Genomic DNA, 26575 nt, shown 5'->3' with positions numbered 1-26575 from the left:
AACTGAAATAGTTGGTAGCAGAATGGATGATTGTTCAAGTTTCAGTTTTTAACTTTATTTTACTTTATTTAAATGTTTATTGTATACTGGGAGTCATTTTAATATCCTTCTCTTTCATTTGGTCTAAAACCTGAGATGCTGTTACTGCATTATTTTTATGTCAAGGTTAAAATTTAAAGTAACCCGAGACCTGTTATAACATGTCACAATGTGTGTTTGTTGGTGGACCCAAATGCAGCAGGTTGAGCCATAAAGTTGATCTTGTAGATTTAATGGGGGTGGGGGGGGGGGTAAGAACAAAAACTTACAAAATCACAAGAAACTGATGGAGCCAGAACCAAAACAACAACAGGGAGTAGGCAACAGGAGGAATCAGCAAGGAGTGTGAGCAGAAGGGTTTAAATACTGCGAGGATGACCGCTGGAACAAAAGACGTGGGCTGATTGCTAATGAGTTGCAGGTGTGAGAGGAGAGAACAGGAGGCAAACTGAGGAGAGAGAGAGAGAGAGAGAGAGAGAGAGAGAGAGAGAGAGAGAGAGAACGTGAGGGACTTGGAAATGAATGAACTAATGAATAACTAGATCCACAAAATATAAAATAGAATAACAAGGGATAATTAGAGACAAAGAATAAACATAATTAGAATAAGATAAAATAAAACAGAAACAAGGCTGATGACAGAAAGAGACTAACAAGCATAAACATCAAAACATCCCAGGATCCCAACACAAGGAAGCATTTTTTTTGTTGTTGTTTTAAGCATGTTTTATTCAAGTTATAAGTATAGTAACAGTGATCTAAAACAGCTAGTGCTATTTAAGATGGGATTTTTTGTTTTGTTTTTTGTGTGGTTTCAAAACAGAAAATTTTATTTTTTTCATCACTAAATAATAAAGCAACACCCTGATGTTGTGCAGTGGGATGATTATACTTAAAATGATTACTAATTAAGAAAAAGATTGTAACTATTTTCAATAATATTTAATAGCTTTCAGTGAAAGTTTCTTCCAAGATTTCCAAGTTTTTGTTGTCGCTTTACACTAAGAAAATTACTGTGCTTCAACACCTTCGGTATTTTGTTCTTCTAGTTTTATAGTAGAATAAAATTCTGAAAAAATATTGATGTGTTTATGTCAAAAAATAATGATCATATAATAAAATACTATCTTAAAAGACGTGTCTTTGGGGTAACTATGATGCTTTTATTTTGATATAGTCTTCCGGAAGTGATTTCTTCAGCTTGACGGAGTGATTCAGCCGCAGAGAAACGGAGCGCAGCTTCATCCCTGCGCAGTTTCTGGTCCTGCCCCAGAAACCAGCTGCTGGACCCGGTTCAACGCCGCAAAGGAGATACCGGACCAGGCCGAACCGAACTCCACCAAGCTAATCCGGACTGAGCCGAGCTGAGCCAGGCCAGAATAAAGACAGAGACAGACAGGCGGCTTCATCTCCTCCTGCAGACTGAGCGGAGTCTTCCTCACCGGTACGAACCGATTCTGGTGGTCTGACCCATCTACGCGTGTCTGTGTGTCTGTGTGCGCGTGCGGGCCACTCCCTTTCATCTGCTCTACCTGCAGACGCACTGGTCAGGTGATCAGAGCATCCTTCATCTGACCGGAAACACACGTGTGTCCTAAACACACGGGGTGAGGTCATATGTGTGTGTAAATGTATGTGTGTGTATATTGGAAAAATCTGGTGGGTTTTAAGTGAGATCCGTGCAAATCAGCTGTAAATCAAAGCCTGAATGAATGATGATCAATAATCAGAGTCATGTGGTGACCTGGGGCCTAAAGAGCCAAATAGAGAGAAAAAACTGTATTTTCAATAAACATGGTATGCATTTGTTGTGATTTAATACAGCACAAGAGCCACTTTCAAGAACAATCAGCGATAATATTGTGGATAAACAGAAGATTATATTTCTGTTTGTATATTTTTCATATTTCTTTTTTATTTATGGGTCACATTACAATCTGTTTGGTTAAAAAGAAATATTAAGTGAAAACAAAGGTAGATCTTAAAATCAAGGATTAAGGAAGTGTATGAAACTAAATGAGTAAAAATAGAAATATATTTAAAGAAAAATACATGTAAAGGATTTTGAATAAATGTGTTCAGTTGTCTTTTAAAACCAGACCTTTAGTAACTTGAATTATAACATTTACTTGATTAACTTTTTGGAAAAATGTAGTTTTAGAATTGTTTTTACTATTTTGTACATTTTACTTTGAGTAATGTTATGAAGTATGACTCCTACATGAGTAATTTCTTGGACGGCTACTTTCCATTTAAATCTAAATACAAAGAATTTAAATCTTTTTTCTGTTCAACATGATGTGAAGAGAAGAAATTTAAAGGTAGAAATAATGAAATGATGTTCTGTCAGTGTGTTTCTGTCTGTACATAAAGTAAATGCTTGTTTTTCAGAGTCAGCAGAGATGAGAACATCCTGTTGGTTCCTCTTGATTAAACTGATCCAGGATCAGTGATGTGGGCTCAGTTTCTGCAGCGATCCAACATGGCTGCCTCTGCGCTGACAGTGTGTGTGTTTATTCTGCTGCTGGCTGAGATCAGAGGTCAGTATGAAGCACAACATCATCATCTTCCTCATCATCAGCAGACAGAACAGGGAGCTGAAGTCACTGCATGCTGCATTTATAGATCTGACATGACTGTTTAGTCTGTATCAGCTGCTAACAGCTCTATTAACCCCACATCCAGACTAAGATCTATATTTTTAAAATGACGAGAATAAAGTCATAACATTGTCAGAATAAAGGCGCCATATAACCAGAATCAAAGTGGTAAAATTTCATGATGGTTTTAATGAGGAAAAAAAGTTTTGATAAAGTAATTAGGATCTGACAAATTTGTTCTGTTTTTAAATAGACAGTTGTTTACACAACCATTTCAAAGTCTTGGTACTGATAATTTGACGCAGATGTGTTAACAGTTGAAGTATTTCCTTCTTTGTAAAACTGATACCAAACATCACAAGATGATCAACATTTCTCATTTAATTTTTAAATTTTTGTGTGGAAGTTCTCACAAAATTACCACTTCATTGTCTTTTTTCAGTCACAATATTATGACTTTATTCTTAAAAAAGTTTTTTTTTTTCTTCTGACCCTAATTCTCTGTTCTAATATCTCTGTTTAGATAATAATATCTGCAGTTCTTCTCTTTAAACTGATTTTGTTGATTCTTGCTGGATAAAAACCTGTAAAAACAGATCAGATGATGAGTTTCTATCAGGCCCTGACTTGTTGTGACCCTGTGACATTTTTGCTGTTTTTCTTCACTGACACGTTGATTTTGTAACAAACTTCAACATCAGTCTCTGTAACAGACCCTGATGTTTGGAACTGAAGCTGCAGGAGCGTTTTTTCCTTCACATTCCTGAAGTGTTTGTTCAGTTCCTGCAGCTCCTGATGAACATGCTTCGCCTCACTTCCTGTCTGTTCCTGATTCCTGACGTTCAGAGAGACGTCGGGCGGTCTGGGCCGGTACTGTTGTTGAGCAGATGGTGCTGATAAGATCCCTCCACCCTCGGCTCATTGTGACTGCCAGCAGACTAAACACTGAGACTCTGCTCGCTCTGATGAATTGCTAAGAGCTGAGGCACACACACCTGATTATGTTCCTCCAGGAACCTCAACAGAACCTGACTTAGTTTGTTGTAGTTTGTAGTTTTAGCCACAGGATGGCAGTAAAACACAACACATTGTTCTCTAAGGTACTTCTAACATTCAGTTATATAATTTTGATGTAATAAACTCATCTAGTAACAAGATTTCTTTGCAAATCTGCACTGCTCTCCCAGCCTTCTCATTCTGCTGCTCCTGTAAGTTTACTTTGCTGACAGTTGTAAAACTTTATCACGGTTTTGTTGATGGAACAACTTCAGGAACAAAGAAGTAGGTTGTGAAGTAGACAGTTTCTGTTAAAGTGGTTCTCTGTAGGAATTGTTGCTCCATATAAATTGTTGCGCCGTATAAAGTGTCCAGTGAGACGTGATGTTGGATCATCAGATTAACAATGTTGATGTAACGTAACCATAGCAGCCTCAGGCCTCCGATGTTCCTGCTCGCTCTTCAAACTCCGATGCTGTCAGTGTTTATAGTCGCTGAGACCTCAGAGTGTTTGGCGTTCGTCAAAGTTCCTGTTGGTCCTTAATAATTGTAACACTGCTATGTGGGGTAAATACATGTGTTGCCACAAAGTAGGAGATTGTGAGTGAAGAAAGAGCAGCACAACAAAAAACAAGAGCATGGCTCTCCAGACTTTTTATATAACCTTCATCCAATAGAACTACAACAGTTTTCAGCCCTGACAAAAACCACAGAAGAAGAAACAAAACAACTCCTCTTAGAGGCACAGCACGATTTCTTAACCATAAATCAACATCAGTAAATAACTGACCCTGTATGTAACCACATTAATAAACTTAATTGCATAATTGCATCATCTTACAATAGCAACTTCAGAATGAAAACAGTTAACCTGGAGGCTTCCTTATTGATTCTTAAATATAACTTTCAATAGATATTGATCATAACATTATGGACTAATAGTTTGTTAGACTATCACCCCTCAACTTATGACTCACTAGCATCCTGGAGATGTGTTGTTATATCTGTAATTAAGTTAGCTGCAGGTTCTTCTTGATTGGTTTGAAGTTGGTAGAATATGAAGGTCAAACATCTCAAATTTGTTCTTGTGCTTCTAATTTATGTTGTGGTAAGTAGGATGGATAATCCTGATGAAAGAGCACACTGCCATCAGAAAGTTTTACATTTTTTATGAGAGAGCACATGTGTTAAGTATGTGGTGCTTCTTAAAGCCACATCTGCATAAATTGGTATAACTCATTGCTTCCAAGTTAAGTGATTTGGCACACCAGTGTTAATTCTTCCATTGTTAGTGTGTTAAGTTGGGAACAGTGGTGAGAATGGGTACTGTGACTGGTTTTAAGAACCATATGCAACCATCTACGATGCACTGTGTTCTCTAACACCTTTGTATGACAACTAGCATTATCTTCTTTGTCTGGAAACCATGGATCAGCCTAAAGTCCAGCAACAGCTAGCCTTAGCTGTTTTTAACGGTTATAATGTTATGGCTGACTGGCATCATCCTCTGTTTGCAGGTTTGCAGTCGGAGGACCAAGAGGAGAGAATCTGCGCTTTTGCCAGCAGCCTGAAGGGGGCGGAGTCTGTTTCCACCAATGAGCTACGAGGAGAGGTTCAGGAGAACGGCACAATACGCTGCAGTCGCGGCTCCCGCTGCTATGGATTGTGGGAAAGACGCGCAGACGGAGAGATGCAGCTGCTGAACCAAGGTCAGGAACGTTCAGGAATGCTTTTCCATTCAGAGTTTGAACCAGAAGGTCTGGCCCAAACTGTGTTCTGGTTGGTCCAGAAGGTTGTTGTCTTTCAGACAAAATAGAGTTTGGGAAACAAACAAACAATTTATGTAACTCCCATTTCCTCTGAATATTAGATTATCTGACAGTCAGTTGTTCCTCTGAGTTTTTATGTTTTGAAGCATCTTGTTTAGTGTTTTCTGATGCATCTGTGTGTCGTCGACGGAAGCAGTTTATAAAATCCAAACCTTTAAAGCCACAAAGTGAAAAGAAGAGGAAGAAAATTATTTTCTTGCCTAAACTGATTTTAATCTGACAGTTAAGGCATATTTATATATACATACACACATCTCCTTGTTTTCAGAGTTTAAAAAAGTTAGGGGTGAATTTTATCAGGAGAAAAAGCCCCTAAGTCTCAGTCGTCTGTAGCTTCAGAGCGACTGTAGCTGCTCTGAAGCAACAGACGATCCAACTACTGTATGATCCTAATGTGATTAAACTCCTCTATTCATATCAGGAGTAGAGTTTGTTATTATTATCACAAAAATAAATATCATGTACAATATAACTTTATTAGAAGTGGTGGAAATTAACTGGACAGTAAAGAAAAAGCTATCAAACCTCAACGGTCTTTCTAGCTGCTGCTCAGAGTCTTGACCTCAGGTTTACTCACATTAAAAGGAATTATGGGATGGAGTAATCTGATTTCCTCTCATTCAGGAAGCTCCAGTGTTCCTGTGGAGGAAACAAAGGAGATAATGAGAGAACGACTGTAGCTGCTTTCATTTCAGCTTGAAATCTCTGCTGGCGTTTAGGAACTTCCAGGTCAATTCACTCAGTTTTGGTTGAGTTGTACAGCAAACATATTCATATCCCTGAAACCTTTTGCTTTGTTACAACCACAAACATCAAAAGTATTTTATTTGGATTGTGCATGACCGAAACAAATAAATCCCAGGAGTTTAACACATTCATTTCAATTAATTAGTTATATAGATTTTAATGCATAAACATTTTTAATGAAGTTAATTGCATTTATTTTAACATACATCGTTGGCAGCCAGAACCTTTGTATTTGTTCCATTCTGACACGCAAACAACATCCGAAAACAACAATGATGAGCAACAAAGCTGCTTCTATTGAGTATGGGTATAATAGCACCACTCTGATGAGTGAATATTCTTAACACCCGATTAAAAATAATAAATATCTTTATTGCTGAGCTGACTTGTCTTCTTATTGAACACTTTAGCAGCAAAAATGTTTTTTGAATAGAAAATGTTGCTAGTAGTTTTTGATTAAAATATAATTAATTAAAGACCCTGATATTAACTTGATTTAAAATTTTACTTGAGTTCCATAAATAATTGAATTACACTGAAGAGAAAGGAACATATGGGTCTCAATTAAATTCTGAAAAAAGTATACCAAGACAGTTTCACTGAAATTATTGCTATAATCCTTTTGAGGTCGATCCCAACCAGATTGGCACATCTAGAAACAGACATTTATTAATTTAATTTAGCAAATCAAGCTCAGTCAGACTGGGTGGAGCATCTGTTGGGTTGTCCTGCTAGAAATAATCCTCCACCCCGTCTCTTTTACAGCCTCCATTCAGCCTCTTTCTAAATACAGGACAGAGGCGATGGGTTTAGGGAAATGTGGCATTTTGCCTGTCAAACAAAAAGTAAAACAGTCGTCCCATCTGACCGGAAGATATTCTTCCACATATTTGGTGTTTCTCCTAATGGCTTGCCAATTCACAAACTGAGCTTCTCATAATTTTCTTTCAGTATTGCCTTTCATCTTTGATAAAGGCCAGATTTGCTATGTGCATGACTAATATCTGTCCCACCAACAAACAGTGGTCTTGCCTGTGGATGTCTGTTGCCATGGTGATCTGTGAAGACAGTTTGTTGCACTTAGTTTCATCTAAGATTAAGGAGTATGAACAGAAATACGCATATCACTTCTTATCCTATTATTTCCAAACATAAATATTTTAAGCTATGCATCAATGATGTTTCATTTCACAATTCTTCAGATCTTTGTGTTGACCTCACATAACATTTATATCACTTAAGCTTATTATCACGGTTTCATAAACTGTAGTTAAAAAGCTTTGCATAGCACCGTAGATGCTGTTGCAGCTGTTTCAGGATCTGAACAGTAGTGCAGAGGTAATCCATCATTTACCAGCTCCTGTTGTCAGAACTGTTTTATTAAAGACCCAATTCTCCTACTGGACTTTATCTGGTATAAAACATGAAACTTTAATGTCAGAGTTTATCTTTTTTGGAATTGTTTTGTTACTCTGCATTTGTTTAACCTTTACTCAGCAACAGATCTGCTCACAGCTTCCAGTAAAACTGAGACTCTGCAACCACTGAAACTCTCAACATTGATAGAAAGAGAACAGGTCAGCCATTTTTAACAGTCCAGCTGAATAAACTGTTTCCCTCCAGGTTGTTGGATGTATGTGGGCCACCACCAGGAGTGTTATGGTGACCGCTGCGTCCTGGTGACTATGGCTCCATCTCAGATGCAGAAAGCCAGCTACCATTTCTGCTGCTGCAGCCACGACCTCTGCAACAGTAATTATACCGAAGCTCCGCCCACTGCCGACACGCCCAGCCTGAGGTCGATGAGGAGGGACGACCTGAACCTCAGTCCCACAGGTGAGATCCGACCAGACAAGTGTTCATCACTACTGACTGAAACAGGTTCAGATCTAAAAAGAAACATTTTACTGCATTTGTTTGAATAAATGTCTGGTGGAATGTTCTTCTGTAAAAATCCTTTTCTGATCCGGTTCTAAAAGGCGTCTACTTTAATATATCAGTGACAAATTTGCTCTTTAAATTCTTGTGGGTAGAAAGAGGCTGTTTATTTGTTGAAGCATGAAAAACAGTGAATTTATCAAGTTTAAGATAACACTTTCAGTTGAAGTAAGAAATCCTAGAAAATTAGAGGGCTCTTTGTGCTTTAGCTGTCAAATATTGGAGTGACTTAGTTTCACAGTTGCAAACACAAAGAGCCAAATTTTTATTTTAATTTTTTTTGTAAGTTGGAAACAAATTATTGAAAAGGGTTTGCTTATTAGCTGTTCAAATCTTTGACCTCGTCTGTGTTTGAGTCACATTTGAACCTTTGAAAATGAAGTTTTAAACCCCTAAATTAAAAAAAATATATTTTTCTAACCTCTGCTCATCCTGGATGGATTTTACCTCCAGCTCTGAAAACACAGACTGTTGTTCATATTTATGTTTTCTGACCACTGGTTTATTCGGGATCTTCTAAACTTCACAGGAAGTGACAGATGCCAGACAAACATGTCTTATATGAACTTACATGAACACCTTTCCACAGATCGTCAGATGACAGCGAAGGAGACGACTCTCGTTGCCCTGGCAACTGTGGCTATAGCAGCCCTCCTCATCATGGCGCTGTTCCTGGGATACCGGATGATGAAAAGTAAACACATTGAAACATCTTTATAATAAACAGGAAAAAGAAAACAATGTGTAGAGATCACAGATTACAGATGTTGCTGTTTGATTAAAAAAATGATTTTGTTATAAAAAGCAAAGCTTATTAAGAAGAAGCACCAAGGAGGAAAAAATATCCCGTGTATTACTACTTAAAAAAACATATCAAGAATCTAAACAGGGAAGAAAAAATATTTCAGGGTTCATAATATCAAGTTCTAGAATGTGTCTTTAGGTCATTCCTAAAATAAATCCCCAAATAGGTCTTGAAAATGTTAGCATATACAGAGACACATTTAGAAGATACATATGATGAATAATAGATAATTGATCTTCTTCTGTTGTGTGGACCCAGGGAAGCATAAACACGATCTGTCTGCTGTGAATGCAATGGAAGCAGCAAACGCTGACTCAGCTGTGGACCTGGACAACTTGAAACTGCTGGAGGTATTTTTATTTTCAGTTATTGTGAGCTAAATAGTTTTTTTTAAGAACACAATATGTTTTCCATGTAGAAAATATTATGTTATGTGCAGATAGTGATCAAAGATTAACTCATCAGCATTGGAGAAAATATATATATTTTAAATGATCCTCTTCCTCTCTGGCAGCTGATTGGTCGAGGCCGTTATGGAGCGGTGTATCGTGGCTCTCTGAATGAGCGATGCGTTGCTGTTAAAGTTTTCAGCTCTGCTAACCGCCCAAACTTCTCCAACGAGCGCTCCATCTACCGCCTGCCTCTGCTGCAGCAGCACGACAACATCGCCCGCTACCTGGCCGCCGACGAGAAGACGACAGGCGACGGGCGACCAGAGTTCCTGATCCTCATGGAGTACTACCCACATGTAAGTTACAAACAAGTGGAAAAAACTAAACAAATATCAGGAAAATCTGAAAGAGCAAACATAATATGGGGGATTATTAAAAAGAGTTATAGCAGAAAGTATGAACTTTAGATTTAAATGAAATTCTCATATTTACATCAATAAAATATGTTCAATCTCCACAGAATTCAACCAGATTTTATTGATGAAATGGGAGATTTTCATCCTAAAATGCATAAAAATTTATAATTAAAAACGGATAAACTTCTAACAAAATCCTGGTCATTTTTGGAGTTTTTAAATTGACTCTATAGATTGGAACCAGAGAAATTCCTGTGTCCTGCTGGCATAATTTCCTGTTTGAAAATAGTGGAAGGTTTGGTGTTAACCATTACTGCTCTGATCTTATATCTTTTACGCTTTGTATCCCATAAATCTTAAATAAATCAATAAATAAATCAATCCTATTGACATGCAATAACCACTGCAGCCTGTAGGGGTGCTGTGGTTCGGACATTCTATTCCCACCCATGGAAATATGTCTGTGGTCCACCATTCCTCCAGTCTTTGTGCAGGGAAATGGTGCCGTCCTGTCTGTTTCCTGCCTGGAGCCGCCAGCCACACACACTCACACACATACTTGTTTTTATGTGATTGTAAGGGCAGTTGATTAAAAGTCATATTTCCAGGACTAGAAGCAAAAACCTGACCTAAACCAGCTTGGAAACAGTTTTAAAAACAAATCTATATAAAAACCAGTTTCACCGGGAATATCACAAATCACATAACGTGTTATGTGAGGGTGAATAAAAACAAACTTTAAAAAAATAGTTTAAATCATCAAACTGAACCTACTTAACTGTAACATGAATACAGATTAACATGAATAAACTTTATTCATGTTAATCACTTAAAAACAGAAGCAGGTGTCTTTATTACTTTACAGAGGCTGAACTATGTTATTTTTTTAACCCATATTTGCAAATCTTTCCTTATGGTTTGTAACTTTAGGAGGGCTGAGCCCCACAACATGATTAAATCCGTCTCAGACTGTTATCAGCATGTTTGTTCATAAACACTAACAGAACATGGAGAGTGGAAATAAACAGGATGGCAGCTCTTTGTGAGGCGGTGTGACGTGTCTGTGGTGTTTTTCTGCATTCCTCTACAGCTGGCAGGCATTCATTAACAACTCTGCTCACAGACTGTAACCCAGACTGTAAAAAACAAACACAGGAACACTTACATGTTTTTTTTTTTAATATATGAGCTCATAACACAAACGCTCTGTTGAAATCTAGAAAAAAGGAAAAAATTCTGCTGGAAATTAAACCATAAACACTTAAAACAGAGGGGATCAGTCTACATCCTCCTGGAGTAATACAAATATTTAGCCCTTAATAAACAGCTTTAACCTTCTTCTCTTCCTACAAATGTAGCAGCAGCTACTGATTCATTTTTGGTCTTACACAAATCCCAAACTGGTTCCTGCACCTGATTTTTCTTTCAACTAAAGAAATGTTCATTATGGTTTATCTGTTATTCATCTCACTGCTTAAAGCTGAACTAAAAACAAATGTAGTTTTCACAAATGGATACCGAACGCCTTAAACTGTTCTTAAATAGTACTGAACAGCACAGCAAGAGCCAGCTATGTTCTGACATTTATTTCTCTAAAAATAACACTAAAATAATAAAAAAGACACTGTAATTGGTAAAAATATACAGGTCTTTCATGTAGGGAGAAAAGAAAACTGTTTTCTGGGAACAAATCCAGTAAAAAAAAAAAAAATCTTTGCCTCAGTTCAGAGACAGTTGGCAGTTTTTCCTTTCCTCACATTGATCCAATCTGCCCAGTAATACTGGAGTTCTGCTGGTAGAAAGTTAACCAGTGATCAGGTTCTTATAAATCCTGGACAACTCTAGACTTCAGATTTTAAAACTTTTCTTTGATGCCTTAAAAAGCCAGTCCATAACAGTCCATAAGTTACATGACTGTTTGCCTCCAATATTTGACATTAAATCTGTTTCCTAATGAGACATTTTGCTTCAATCTTTAAGTTAATATGTTTGGCACAAGGTTTTTGTTTGGAAACAACCTGAGAAATCCTGACTTATTGACATAGAACTGACCCAAAAGAAACATGTTATTTTAAAATACGAGACTGAAAGAGAATAATTTTTATAATTAGAAAAATTGTTGGAAAGAGACTATTCAGTCTGTTTTAGTCAGTTTGAAGACCTGGAAGCTGCAGATAAACTGTTTTAACTGAATTTCAGGCTCAAACTAAATGAAGGTCTCCTGTAACGTTTGGATCCGTTTCAGGGCTGTCTGTCTCAGTACCTGTCTGTGCACACGGTGGACTGGCTGACCTGCTGCAGGATGGCCCACGGCGTCACCAGAGGACTCGCCTTCCTGCACACTGAGCTCTACAGAGGAGGTAAGAAGCTGTTATCACAGGCAGTCATAGAGGAACGCGTCAGTGATTCACTGTAAAGCCTCCACTGAGCTGGCAGACGGTTTGGGAACTATTTTCTCTGGCGGATGCATCTCTGTGAGGAGCATCAGGGATAGCAGGATGGTTTGTGTGGGAGTCATAAGAAAAACAATCTGTGTTTTCATAGTGATGAAGACAGACATCAGTCAGTGTGAGAATGTTTCTGACGGTTTGGATGAAACGGCGCTCAGCGTCAAAAAGATTCATTCTCACACACAGCATGCAGGAGGGAGATTTCACAGAGTAGCACCATCTCCTCCATCTGCTTTGCTCTCTGTTTGGTGTATTTCTACTCTAGATTCACAAAGCAGATTGCACTAAGCTCATGCAGATGCAGACATGCCTTTTGAGTCCAGCTTTTCACATCATATCAGTTTTTATCTGGTTGTCTATAAAAGCAAAAACTGCTTTTAGGTCAGGATAAGAAAGGATAGCCCTTAACTTGCAGAAGGTTCTTTTCAACTTGCTGTATGAAACGAGATTCTCTAAAACTAACAGAATATTTTGTATATTTTTTGCTAAATTAAAGATTAAATCATTTTCTCATCTGTCATGGGGGTTTTATTAGAAAAGTTTTGCACTAGAAAATAAAAAATTTTATCCTCGGACCTGAACTCACCTGTTGTGTCTGCTCCCACTCAGACCAGTACAAGCCCCCCGTGGCCCACAGAGACCTGACCAGCAGGAACGTTCTGGTCCGATCCGATCTGTCCTGTGTCCTCGCCGACTTTGGCTTGTCAATGAAGCTGACTGGAACCAGAACCTGTCGGCCCGGAGAAGATGAAACCATGGCCATATCTGAGGTCTGGACCGATGGTTTTTCCTGACAGGTGATTAAGCTGTCATCAGATGAGTGGGCGGAGCTAATGGGCTGCGTTTGCAGGTGGGGACGGTCCGGTACATGTCCCCGGAGGTTCTGGGAGGAGCGCTGAACCTCAGAGACTGTGAGTCGGCTCTGAAGCAGGTGGACGTGTACGCCCTGGGTCTGCTGTACTGGGAGAGCTTCAGGAGGTGCTGCGACCTGTTCCCAGGTAAATCCTGACCCCACCTGCTCTGTCTGACCACCAGGCGCTCAGACCGCCTCACTGACGGGTCGGTGTGTGTTCAGGGGAAGCCGTTCCAGAGTACCAGCTGGCGTTCCAGGTGGAAGTCGGGAATCATCCGAGCTTCGAGGACATGCAGATCCTGGTGGTCCGAGAGAAACACAGACCCAGATTCCCAGAAGCCTGGAAGGAGAACAGCCTGGTCAGTATCCCAAACTCTGTCTTTCTTTCCATTCTCTTACAGTTTATTCATCAAACTGAAGGCCTGTAGGCCAAAATCCAGCCAATGACATGCGGCCCTCTGGAGCCTTGTGGCCCTCAAGATTCCAAAGGGCCACAAAAATATTAGTTCAAAATAAACAATATGTAGATATTGTTTAATCACTTAAATCAAATCATTTTTTTGCATATTATCTAACTGCAATGTGAAAAGATATTAAATATTAAATTTTATGAAGTACTCATCAAATACAGAGGAAGCTATAATACTTTAATAACTTAACATGTCGTTTTATCCGTACATTTTGCCGTTACCTGCCCTTTGAGGACATTCAAGATATTGACGTGGCCCAAAATTAAAATCAGTTAAATAAATTAAAATCACTGCCTTACAGAATGGATTCAGGATCGAAAGGCCCATCATCACATCTGATTTAAAATTACTAAAACAGATCAGAAACCTGATAGAGTTTTAGAACTGTCTGGTTGTTTAGGGCCTGCAGCTGCTGTTTGTCACCGACTCAGTTTTATGTGTTTGCAGGCTCTGCGGGCTCTGAAGGAGACCATGGAGGACTGCTGGGACCAGGACGCCGAGGCTCGACTCACGGCTCAGTGTGCTGAGGAACGCCTGGCTGACCTCATCCTCCTGAGCCCCCATACGGCGCTGCACAACCACAGGTAGAGACCGAGGTCACACCTGGAACAGAGGAGATACAGGAACAGGAAGATATTTAGCTCTCCCTAGAAATCACTATTAAGTCATTCTTCTTCTGTGGAAAGGTGTATCACCAACACCTATAGGTATGAGATCCTATGAGTTTCTGAATCTTCCATTACCAACAGGAAGGACATCAAGTTTTTGCATCTCCATTAACTGGATCTCCAATCCAATAAGCTCTTCAAACAGACAATGCTTGGTACTGGAGTTGCTATTTGAACCAGCAGATGTTTTCTTCCATCTGAGTATTTACAACAGTTCAAGATAACGTGGTTCATAGTTTCTATACTCTGACAGAAGTCAGAATATCAACATATTAACCTTGCTAACATGGATTTGTCCCTGCTATTAACATCACAATACTTGGCTCTGCAAATTGTGCTCTCCAGTTGAAAAACTTGTCTTCCCCTGGTTTCTTGTTCCCACTGCTGGTGATGATCCATTCATTTGATTCAGGTGTGTTGGACCAGGGAGGCATTGAAAAGTTGTATCATGGAAGCTTTTCAGGATGGGGTTCAGGAAGCCTTTGTGTACTGATTTATACCCACATATTCCTTTCACATTCTGAAACAAAAGTCGAACCTTTCTCTTAACATGATATACACAACAGTAGCTAGTTTTTGTTCATATTCATGTCACATCAAATTTTTTCTTCTCTAACAAACAGATTTATAGCTCCAATCCCAACACAGCAATAAACTCGTGAAACAATCTTGAGTTTCTGCTTTCTATTCCTCAGGAATCTGACTCACAGCCGCTGGACGCCTCAGGTTGGCTCCGCCTCCTGCTACATCGAGGATCTCCAAGTGGGCGTGGTTAAAAATCTCCAGGGAGACGGACACTCAGCGTCGGTTGTCAGGATGGCCATGAGTGCAGCAGAAGTCGGAGAGAAGAACAGGAACTGCATCAACCAGCAGTGGCAACAGGTAGAAGCTCAACAGACGACACATTAAATATGAACCGATATAGAAAGAAGTTCTGACTCTCTCTCTCTCTCTCTCTCTCTTTCTCCTCTTACAGATTCAAGCTCGTTCGGCCTCCTCAGACTGCAGCATGTCGACCTCCAGCAGCCTGAGGAGGGACTCTGTCCTTTGCAGCGTCTCTCAGCTAAACGGTAACTCACTGAACTCTGAAGCTCAAATTAGAAAACTTTAATCCTGATAAATCTTTACTAGAACTCCTGTCCTGCAGGGGGCGCTGCACCCAGTATTCCTGTCTGTCTGCAGCTCACAGAGGAAGACCTGGAGGCCTCCAAACTGGACCCTAAACAGGTTTTATGTTTATTTAGTCTTCATCTTCTCTTCTTCCTCCTCACAAGGCCAGCATCTGTAAACATCTGTGTTTGCAGGTCCAGAAAAACCTGAGAGAAACTTCTCAGGAAAACCTGATGGAGCATTCTCAGAAGCAGTTTGGATCAGCACCACAAACCTCCAACCTGCATCACAGTGTGGAGGTAAAACTTCTCAGTTTCTCTCAGTACCTGAGGAATTGACACTGAACTGTGTAACACCTGTTCCTGTTTGTCCTGCAGGCGACCAATCAGGAAGCAGCAGGACCCTCCTGCTCCGTCCAGCCCCTCCCCAAGCAGCAGAACGTCCCCCAGAGGCCCACCAGCCTCCATCTGCTCCCCAAACCCAGCGAGTCCCGGCTGAAGCTGGGAAGGCTCAGGTCCACCCACCGACAGGTATGACATCCTGTGATCTCATTGGTCAGAGAGAATCGATTGGACCAATCAGGTTCATCTGTATCCAGAGAGCAGAGAGAGATGATGGGGCTGAATCTCTGCAGGAATCCTGATGAGAACCTCATCAAATTTGCAAATCTGATGATTAACACCATAAATCAGTAAGATGCTGATCTGCAAAATAAATATATCCAAATATTTCAAATAATTGTTAGTTGCAGCTCTACATCAGGTGAACCTCCTGTCCAGGTTTGTGTGATTCGTTCTCCTCCAGTAAGCCTGGATCTCCTTTGTTCCAGGTGGAGACAGGTGTGGCTAAGATGAACCAAGTTATCCCATCTGTGGAGGCACACCTGGTTACCACGGTTACCAACATGAGGGGCAGCGCCGCGAACGGGACTGAGGTCCTCTGTGCCTCCAGCAGCCACAGCTCCGGCGTTCCCGTCCTGGTGACCAATAAGACGAGAGGAGGAGGGAGAACCAACCCTGCAGGGCCGCAGGAGGATGAGGGGGATGAAGGACGAAGAGGAGGAGGAGGAGACGGGGACAGCCGACTGAACCTGAATCTGAACTTCAGTCCTGATGAACATGAACCTCTGCTGAAGAGAGAGCAGCTTCCTGCTGAGAGCGACCCTCCTCATCATCATCATCATCATGGTCCATCGAGTAGAGCAGGAGGACGAGGATCCAACTCCAACAACAACAACAATCGCCTCCCGCTGGGCTCAGAGTTCCATGTTCCTGCAGAGGTCAGTGTTCCTAAACCAGAAACAAGGAACAGTGAACCTCCTCCTGCAGGCTCAGTTATTCTTTCTGGATTAGAAATGGTGTCGGTTCATCCTGAGGACAGAAGTGAAGCCGCAGATACTGAAACGTGTCAGAAAGAAATTAAAACTCCAACAGAAGGAGGCCAACAGGAACAGAACTCAGCTTCAGAAGCATCAATAGCTCCTCTGAACCCGTCGCTAGTAGAGATTACAGCTACAGGAGCTCCACCTCTGGACATCTCCAACCTGGAAACTAAAGATTTGGATCCTGCTCCTGCAGAAAGTCTGGCATCAGAACCTGTAGAGCTGCAGAATCAACATTCAGAAGCTCAAACAGCCGGTCTGTTGCTCAGGCCGACTAAAACCAGGAGGCCGGAGCGTCCATGTTCCCTGGACCTGTCCTCCTCCTGCATCTCATCAGGTGGGTCAGCATGCTTCCTGTTCAGAACATTCTGAGATAAAACCCTGAAAATATCCAACTCACCCACTTCTCAGAGTTTGTGGTTCAGATCTGCAGGAACAAGTCAAGTTAATTTGTACAGCACATTTCAGTAGGAAGGTAGTTCAAAGTGCTTTACACTAGAAAAACATTATACAGTAACTCATTATAAAACAAGCAATACATTATTTTTATCCATCATCAAAATCATCAAGCAAATACACATCAAATATATTCATGTTTCAGTTATTATGAGTCAAAAGCAGTTTTTAGCCTCTATTTAAAGGAACTCAGTGTTTCAGCTGTTTTGCAGTTTTCTGGAAGACTTTTGGACTTTGGAGGCCGACTTTGGAAAAGTCTTTATGTGGCTCTGAAGGTTCAGGTCCAGTCCAGATTTCATTGGTTTCTAGCTGCAGTAACTGAAACTGTATGCTGACTGTAGATCGTTCCTCTTTTGGCCCAAAGATAATATCTTCACTTATTATGAGCAGTTTCTCCTCCTGCTTCCTTATTCCCTGCTCTCTTCTTCTCAGATGATGTTTCTGTGATGGATCACGGCAGTCTGAGCGCCACGGGTGAGAAAATCAAGCGCCGCGTGAAGACTCCATACACCCTGAAGAAGTGGCGTCCAGCATCCTGGGTGGTCTCCTCAGACAGGGATCTGGACCTGGAGTTTGAGTTCAGCAGCGGTCAGGTCCAGGTGTCGTCTGGTCCACTCAGAGCAGGAGGAGCAGCTGTGCCCAGAATCAACCAGTCCAAGTCCAGCATGGCCGTGTTTCTGGTCGGAGGAGGAACCACGGCGACCACGACCTCCGAGCCGGATGGGATGACCCAGTTCTGAGAAGCCTGCTGCAGCCAGTGGAGATGTTTCCTTTTTTTTTAAATAATTTAACTTTGGTTCTTAGCAGTTAACTATTCTGAATACAAACAAACCATCTGAGGTGGAACAAACCTGATGGAACTGATGCTGTACATTTAGAGGGCATTATTTGTGAAACTCTTCAGATAGAAAACAGGAACTAGAATAATCTACTCTGTGTGCTCAGCAGGGGGCGCTGTGCACTACATCCTAAAGAATAGGAAAAAAGACAACCAGATGCAGAAAGATGCATAAAGAGAAATCTACAGGATTTTCTTCTGTAATTTTTAGGCATTTTTATTCTCTGGAAGCAGAAACAAGTTCTTCAGATGTTTCCCTGGATATCATATTTAACAAAAATAGCATCTGAGAGCATTTTAGGATCCTTTTGAAAGGTTACTTTATAGGAAAAACATCTAATCCTAAACCCTTGGTGCTGATATGAGACAAAATGGAAGAGCCCTTTTTAGATTAGCCTTTCAGCTGGTTGGTTATAACCTGCCTGCATTTTCCTTCTTATGTCTGTCACCATGGCAACACACCGGACACACAGCCGGTCAGACATATTTCATTATCTCCACCATTATGGACTGAATAGTGCTCATAAAGATGATTTAAACAGTTGGATGGCACTGAGATTCACTTTCTCTGATGTCCAACAGCAGCGTAAGAAATATTAGTCACATTCACACTTTAACTGTTTGGCTGCCACTTTGATAAGTTTAATTTGCACATTTTCCTCATCTTCAGGCCCAAATCAATAAGCACAATAACAAATCCCTCAAGATTTCTGTATGGAAAGAGGAGGAACTGGTTAATTTGGGTGTGATGTCATTTCCTGATCCAAATTTTAACTTTTGATGTAAATCAGATCTTTGGTCACCAGGTTATCTCCCTGCATCCTTTTGGTATTCAGACTAACAAACGGAATATCAACATAAAATAATTTGTGATATGGCACCAAAAGGAGCACAAAGACACACTGCACAGATTTTCAGACATAAAACTGGATCAGAATTAAACAAATTAACCAACAGACATGTAAAAACCCATAAAATTATTATATAAATGATAATTTCACTCAAAGGCTGTAAACTTCTCTGTTGATTCAGTTAGTGGGAACAGAGAGGCTTTCATCCAATCATGTTTTATTTCTTTAAGCACTTTAAGCACAGAGTTAGAGTAATATATTGTGTATGTGGTTCAGTTTTAGCACAAAGAGCAACTAATTTAAGAAATTCTCACTGAAACAGCAAATGCTGATCTGCAGCTGCTTTCTTAACCTGTCTGGATCAGATGGTCAACAGACAAGTCTTCTGTTGGAGAATCTATTTTATTTTCACTTTTAAAAACTGGCCATAAAGAACCACAGAGAAGCAGGACTGAAGTCTGAAGACGGAGGAAAAAAACGACAGGCAGGTTCAGGTTACGGCTCAGATCACAGCAGGACTGAATGAAAATTAAAACATCAGAGTTGTCGGAAGAAAGAAGAATAAATGCAATCTTTTTGATGAACAGTACCTTTAAACAGCTGCTATCTTGCCCCATCAACATCGTCTTCTCCTTGATGATCCATTAAAGACCTTTAGAGTTCAGACCTGATGTGATTTGAAATAGTTTTAGTCTATAAGGTTAAAATCTTGAATCCTTCAGATTCTAGCAGATCTCATTTTCTATCGTGTTAAAAAACAAACTGGGTTCCAACAGGAAGTTTTTAATGTCCATTTTTCTAAAACAGGAGTTGGATCTTTTTTTAAAATATATAAAAAACAGCAGAACATGAAACAGATTTCAGTCCAGTTTCATGTTTTCTTTGAGCTTTTTATAACAGAAGCTCTGCAGATGCAGGAGACTTTTTCTGCAAACTGCGGCTGTTTTTTATAGAAATGCCTGCAGCGACATGTTACATTTATTCACATTTCATCTATATCAACTTGTTTAAATGTGCACTTGCAGTACATTAGCAGCATTTAGCTTTTAATAATGGTGTCAAACTGTTATTTAAGATCTGAAGATGCCTTCTTAGTTGTGTTTGGTTATTTTTGTATTTTATACTCTTTGTACTGTTTTTAGATCCTGGTGTGTGTGAATGTGTGTGTATTCTGAGAAACTGTTCCTGTTTCATTATACATGCATCGGTGGGTCTGCTAGAAGACTGAGCTGAACTTCAGGGCCAGATTGGTTCATGGAGAACTGAAGCTGCTCTTTCACCCAGGAGGAACAGGACTTCATGAAGGAAGACGTTTTATGGGAGCGATGGTGAAGGAGCTCTGGTTTTACTGGTTTTACTGGTTTTACTGGTCCAGGATGTGTCCACCAGTCCAGCTGCTGCAGCTGTCAGTCATCATCTCCCTCCCACTAAAAGACTCTGAAGCTAATTTTGTAACCTCTCTCTGTGCAGCTCTTCCTGCTGACGGATGACTGCACATTATAAACTGATCTTTTATTTGCTGGATCTTGGAAAGAAAGTTAAGTTCCATCTTCATCACAGTAAACTAGAATCTCACTGGGAAGTTTGCTTATTTCTATAAAAAGTGAAACCCATATATTTATTTCATACACAGTTATGTGTGTATAAAGTGTTTGCTTCTGTTTATTTTGAGGTTTATGACTTACAGCTAATGAAACAACAAAATTCTGCTGGTCTAAAAATAACAAATAATTTCTATACACAGTAATACTGGCTTACTGGAAACCATCGTCTATTTGAGATACAGTAAATGACTCTAATTCTTGGTCTGGGCTCCTTTTGCATTAAGTTCTGCCTCAGTGGGGTGTGGCATGCAGACAAGCAGCCTGTGGTTCTGCTGAGGGGTCAGTGCGTCTCAAACGAGGCCATCAGCTCATCTGTATTCTTCGTTCTGTCTCTTCTCTTCCTCCGAAAACTTGATTTCCAAATTCAATGTAAACTTTTCCTTCATCTGAAAAGAGGACTGAGCCAAAGTTCAATCCTTTTCTCCTGACGTTGGTTTAACACAAAGTTTCCATTCATGTCTTGAATACATCTGTATGTCAGGACCATGAAAATTATGTCTTATGTCTTTAATGAGCTTCGTTTTATATCCTCTCAATGCTCTGGTTATCTTTGTTGTTTTTCCACCTTTTAGTAGATTTCTTTCTTCCACTACTCTTTACATTACCGTTCCTGGATACAGCGCTCTGAACTGCTTCTTAATCAGTTGTGCTTTTTAGTTTACTCTTCCTGTGCATTGACTGTCTGCTGGTCAGTTCTGATAGAATAATGTACATATACTTTTCTGATACACTAATTTTGAGGTTTTCATTAGCTGTAATGATAGTCATAGTGTTCAAAGTGAACAAAAATAAATGCTTGAAATATATCCGTATGTGTATAGATGAAAGTATCGTCTCACTTTTTTAAATTTGTGAAATCAAGTAACTTTTCCATGATATTCTACAATATTGAGATGTGACTGGAACTGTCACACTGTGCTGCTAATTAATTCTGTATGTTAGAGAAAAAAAAACATTTTAAATAGATGGCAGCCAATCAGTGTGTGCATTAAGTTTTATTATTACAAAATGTAAAAAAAAAAATGTAAAAATGACATTTTCCAGAAGTTTATTAGCTGTTATCAACTGAACTGAAATCACAGGTTGCTGCTGAATTTCCCTTTAAAGTCTTTACTGTAGCTCTCATATTTGTATTTAATAATCCTTATCTGCATCTGTAGAAATACATTCAGAGTTAATATATTCACCAATGTAGCCTCGTGCATGACGCATCAGCTCAGTAAAATGTTTTCTGTTGTAAACGCAGCGGGTTTACAGGGGCTGGTTCTGGTTCAGTTCTGCTCCTGGACTTTCCATCTTCATCAAAACAAACCCTTTCAGTTCCACCATCTTTAAATAGCCCTTTTCTTGACACTTGCTGCCATCTGATTGGTCAGTTAGGTAAAAACCGAACAGAAGCGGCCCGTTAAGCCTGCCTGTGATCATGTCCTGCTTGCTGTATGACTGATGATGTAGATATAATCTAATATGTACCGACTGTGTGTCCTCTGATGGTTCAGGGATGTTTGAGCTGTTGTTGAACTTGTGTGTTTTTCTGTCCAACATGTTTCCTTCAGTGTAAATACTCACTGTAAGCTTCCATAGGAGACCAAGTAGCACAGTTGTATACGGTTAGTGTTGTATTCTGAGCTGCTCACAGTTAGAACATGTTGCATCTCCTTCACTGCATGCTGCCCAGTCCTGCACTTCATTCTTTACCAAGGTTCATCCCAGCATCTCATATCTTCATGTAGAGACTGAAATAAAAATATTGGAGCTTTGAGTTCATCTTGAAATTAAAACAAAAGGTTTCAGAGTGTTTCTTTATGTCAGGTTGTTTTTCCATCATGTGGGGAAAAGATGAGGAATTTAGCTATTTGGCAGAAGTTCAGAGTATTTGAGAGTATCCAACAAGATATTATCCAATGATTCCATAACTTCACATCTTTTGATCCACAAAATAAAAATTTAAGAGTCCTGTGACTCTTTGGTTTAGCATCCAATAATTTTTACTGAGTCAGTTAAAATGTGATACAAGGGCAAAACAGTCAACAGCAAATGTAAATGTATTCACTATCACTAATATGCTGCTTTTATCTATTCAAGTTCTGTTTTTATCTTTAAAGCATTGATAAAATGCACATGCTTTCTCTGCTATTTTTGCTATCAAGGATATTTTTTTCCAAGAGGATCTCAAGATAATACACTTGCATGTTTGCTTCCCCAACTTTGGGAGCAACTGTTGTAAACTCCTTTGTAGATTTGTTGATATTTCCCTTGTTTTAGAGGGAAATATCTTTTGTTGACTTTAACACATCTTTTTAAATTTTAGTTTCCTTTTTTCTGTTTTTATTGTATACCTGGGAAATTAGTAAATCAGGGGAAAATGATAAAAGAGCTCAAATTAAGCAAAGGGCAAGTCCTGCATGATGTTTATGTTTTAAATATCAATTAGTTGGGAAATCATAAACTGGTCCGAGTGACAGTTCTGTTCCAAGAGCAATACTGCCATCGTGTGGTGAAATATATACACTGCAGCTGACAAAGATTCCGATTTAGCAAACTGTAGTGAAAAGCGTCGGGGGTCCATTTCCATCGGCCAGTTTGTGGAGTCAAAACATTTATTTATTCCATGGTACATGACTATTTATTAACATTTACTTTTGGATTGTTAAGATAAATTTGAAGGAATATTTTATTAAATGTCAGACACCCTGAAGTGACCATCATCTCTGAACCTGCAGTTTCTGTAGCTTCCCATTGTTGTCAATCATGTACCGTAAAATGAATTTCACCGATGCGCTGTTGCAGGATGCTAACCCAGAGTAAGTACAAATTGCTGAATTTATACCATTTATACCATTCTCCTTGGGATACAGTGTAGCTTAATAACGTTAGCAAGAGGCTTTGGTTGAAGTTAGTACGTGATTTGTAACCTGTAATCCAGAAGCTGGACCAAAGACTCATTCAGCTGACCTGCAAGAGTCGAATAAGACACTAACATGAGACGCTTTTAGATGACTGGTTGTTAAACTTTATTTTATCTGCAATTATGGTGGCTGCTTAACCTACGAGAGTACCCAGAGAGAACCTGCACATGCACAGGTAACATGCAAACCCCACTCTGAAAAGCTCTATATCTGATATAAACCTTATAACTTTTTGTTGGGTGGAGGCTGATGAAGCCAATGACGTTCCCAAACTATACAAAGAAACAGCAAGTGCTGCTAAGTTTCACTTCAGCGGAAGAATAAATGGATAACTTCTGGAGTGTTTGAATGCTCAGCAGTGCCTCCTGCTGTTAACAATTTAAGGCAACACAAATAAATGTGGGATTTAAAATCCCAACAACCATCCGGTGTTTAAACCTGGTTGCTTCCAGCTTACGATTCCATGTTTAAAATTACAGTTTGTAAGGACGTGATGGACTGAGATAGATGATCAAATGAAACAAACACTTTAAATCTTTGTATTAAAAATCAGCAATGTCAGGACGTTTTTTTAATTAGATAATTCTGCCTTGTTCATTTGGAAGTTCCTGGAGGAAACAGAAACCTTCAGCAGGTATTTTACTCATTCTGACAAACATGACTGTGGTTACATTTCATTTGGGTTTAACACACCCATGGCTAGACTGAAGTAGTTGTACAATCCAACAAAGACAATATCATGTATCTTGATATGTAAAACCTCAAAACTTCAGTGATGCCTCTGTTGTCAATCTGATGACAGGAAAACCAACCAAAGATACAGAAGAGTCAGAATCACAGAGCTTTAGTAGTGCTGAAATCATGCTTTATTAAATCAGTAAAACTCAAGGAGGATGATATATAAGTTCTACATCAGCAGATCAATAGAGTCAAAGTGCAGGGTAAAACCATAACTGCTTCTCTTCTCACCACAGATGGGCTCAGTGATGTGAATAAAGAAAAAAAAAAACCCTGACTACTGACAAGGTGAAACATCTACAAACTACAGACACTCACACTCAAAAACAACAACAAATCAGCTACAATCCTCCAAGAGACGGCGCTGCTTCTGCACAGCAGGACTGGTTCTGACTCCATGTTTTCTTATGGCCAGGAGATGTTGCTTTAGTGAAGCCAATCCAGCCATCCTGTGCCAGAAACAGCGCTCTTCATCAAAATTAATCTAAACCCAAAGAGAGCAGGCCGCTCGCCCTCTTTGCTGGTCATCAAATCGTGGTGGTATGACACAGTCAGTCTGAGCACAAGGCCGGTTCATGCTGCTTACATGAGGGTGATGCAAACAGCACTCAGGGTCTTATGCTCATGGTACAACTCATATTAAACTGTAATATCACACGCACAGATGCGTGTCCAAACAAGAGCTTTGTCTTTTTGTTTCTGCTTTGTAACATCAACAGGGAGCCTCTCTACCTGTTGAGGCAATCTTGAGACTTCAACTTATCGTTGAGGCACAGAGTTTAGTTTCTTAGTTTAACAGGGTATTCGTTCCAGCGGAAACTTTCTCCTGTTAGCTACTTTTACTTTCTTTTAGTTTCAGTTAATATTATTGTCATAAATAACAATGCATACATTTCCCATAACCGGTAAACTCGGCTATATACATTATGTACATGTCACAGAAAAATTGAGTCATAGTTATCCAATATGGCACATTTTACAACTTTAGACTTTAGTCTAGTTTGGCATAAATTAACGTCAAGTTTGGTACAAAAATAGTTCCTATTTACAAGAATATTCCAGATCTTTATCAAGTAAGATTATTGTAAATAAAAAGTTGAGGACTAAGGGAATAGGGGATATGATTTTTTTTCTCATTTTTTACATGGACCGGATGTGCACGTTGACAGTTGCAGAGTCAGAGCCAAGGTCGTTGGACAGTCGGAGTGTGTATGCTCCGGCGTCATCCTCCTTCACCCCAGAGATCATTAGGGTGGAGAGATCTGCTGTGTTATCCACGTGGAACCGCTCATCTCCATTGGGAAGGGTCCGACCTGAGCGGACCCACTGAACTGAGGGGGCAGGATCTCCAGAGAACAGGCCTGCCACTGTCAGAAACTTCCCCGGCTCTGCACTAACATCCTGTGGAAGAGCTTCAATCTTTGGTGGAGTGCCTGTGGACGGAGAGAGGAAGTCAGTGACCATGTCTTAGAGCTTCCATATTTTAGATTTCTGGCCCATAAAATCTGAATTTAAAAACTGTTTTAGATTTTATTGCTGTGGTAACAACTGTTGAAATTAACATACTCTATGTGCAACTTACAATTTAGTGCTTAGTTTGAAAATGAAAAAAAAATTAATCTCTTTTCACTGTTTTAGTGTTCATGCCACACAGAAAAACATGACCAGGAATTTCTCTGTTAGCTGATTCTTAGACAATACACCACATCAAATAAACAGAGAAAGAACATCACATCACACCAAACATCTTAACTGTTATTTTTAGATTGCAAAGACAGAGAAAAAACAAGTTAGGTGTTAGAATTCACATCCTGGATTTACCAGAAAGATGTGCAAGTAAAGTCTCACCTGTTTTAGCCCCGGTAGAAAACGCCTTTACATGCGAACAGGCAGACATTCCAGTTGTTTTGCTGCTGGAGCTCATGGAAACCACTGACTCAGCCATCATGGCAGACATGCTTGTTGCAGACATGCTGTCAAACGAATATTGGCCAACAGCAGAGTGGGAACTGCTGCTGTAACTGCTGGCCTGCATTGAGGAAGCTTCCACATGAACTGATGAGGCTAAGAAACTTTTCTGCATGCTCATAGCAGCCTCAGTAGAAGCTCTTTGCTCCACAATAGCCATTTGTATTGGTTCCTCAACAAGAGCTGTGAAAATGCAAATGACAAGCAGATGGCTAAGATCACAACGAGATGTTGAGTGCAGAGACTGAATGTAAGCCGAAGTTCCTGTCATGCCTTGTATTTCTGAGTACCAATTCAATTGATTTAAATTTATTTAACTTTTTCCATTGAAATTAAAGCACAGAGTTGCCAACATAATAAAAAAAACTGAAAAACTAATTGATAAAGAATACATCAACTAATATCTTAAAGAAATGATACAATTGTAACAGCTTCATCAATAAATGCATACAGAAGGGAAAATATCTAATGCAAACTTTAACATTAAAGCATTTTTAAGCATTCCAGGACTAAATTA

At 39.6% G+C, this 26575-nt stretch overlaps 2 protein-coding genes across 2 annotated transcripts in view; one reads left to right on the top strand and one right to left on the bottom strand.

Annotated features, from left to right (window-relative positions):
- Positions 1–1244: 1244 nt before the first annotated feature.
- LOC106928845 (bone morphogenetic protein receptor type-2-like) lies at positions 1245–22229 on the top strand. The gene is made up of 19 exons (XM_015005381.2): positions 1245–1483; positions 2431–2579; positions 5153–5344; positions 7835–8047; positions 8739–8843; positions 9213–9304; positions 9469–9702; positions 12008–12122; positions 12822–12982; positions 13063–13210; positions 13288–13424; positions 13983–14119; positions 14899–15085; positions 15180–15273; positions 15351–15430; positions 15508–15612; positions 15691–15843; positions 16143–17031; positions 17583–22229. The coding sequence occupies exons 2-19, from the start codon at positions 2492–2494 to the stop codon at positions 17888–17890; spliced, it is 3438 nt and encodes a 1145-aa protein (XP_014860867.2). The 5' UTR covers positions 1245–1483; positions 2431–2491; the 3' UTR covers positions 17891–22229.
- Positions 22230–24195: 1966 nt separating this feature from the next.
- Positions 24196–26575, bottom strand: part of LOC106928839 (titin-like) — a 155360-nt gene continuing 152980 nt past the window's right edge. Inside the window, exons 230-231 of the mRNA XM_088002850.1 lie at positions 25939–26241; positions 24196–25523 (exon numbers count right to left, since the gene is read on the bottom strand). Coding sequence (XP_087858976.1) covers positions 25231–25523; positions 25939–26241 — 596 coding nt within the window. The 3' untranslated portion in view covers positions 24196–25230. The remainder of the gene's footprint in view (positions 25524–25938; positions 26242–26575) is intronic.

The sequence above is a fragment of the Poecilia mexicana genome, unplaced genomic scaffold (assembly GCF_051168715.1).
Source record: "Poecilia mexicana isolate PSO_F unplaced genomic scaffold, ASM5116871v1 scaffold_2, whole genome shotgun sequence".
Taxonomy (NCBI): Eukaryota; Metazoa; Chordata; class Actinopteri; order Cyprinodontiformes; family Poeciliidae; genus Poecilia; species Poecilia mexicana.
The sequence above is the reverse complement of the archived record's forward strand: the minus strand, read 5'-3'. Positions and strand labels throughout refer to the sequence as shown.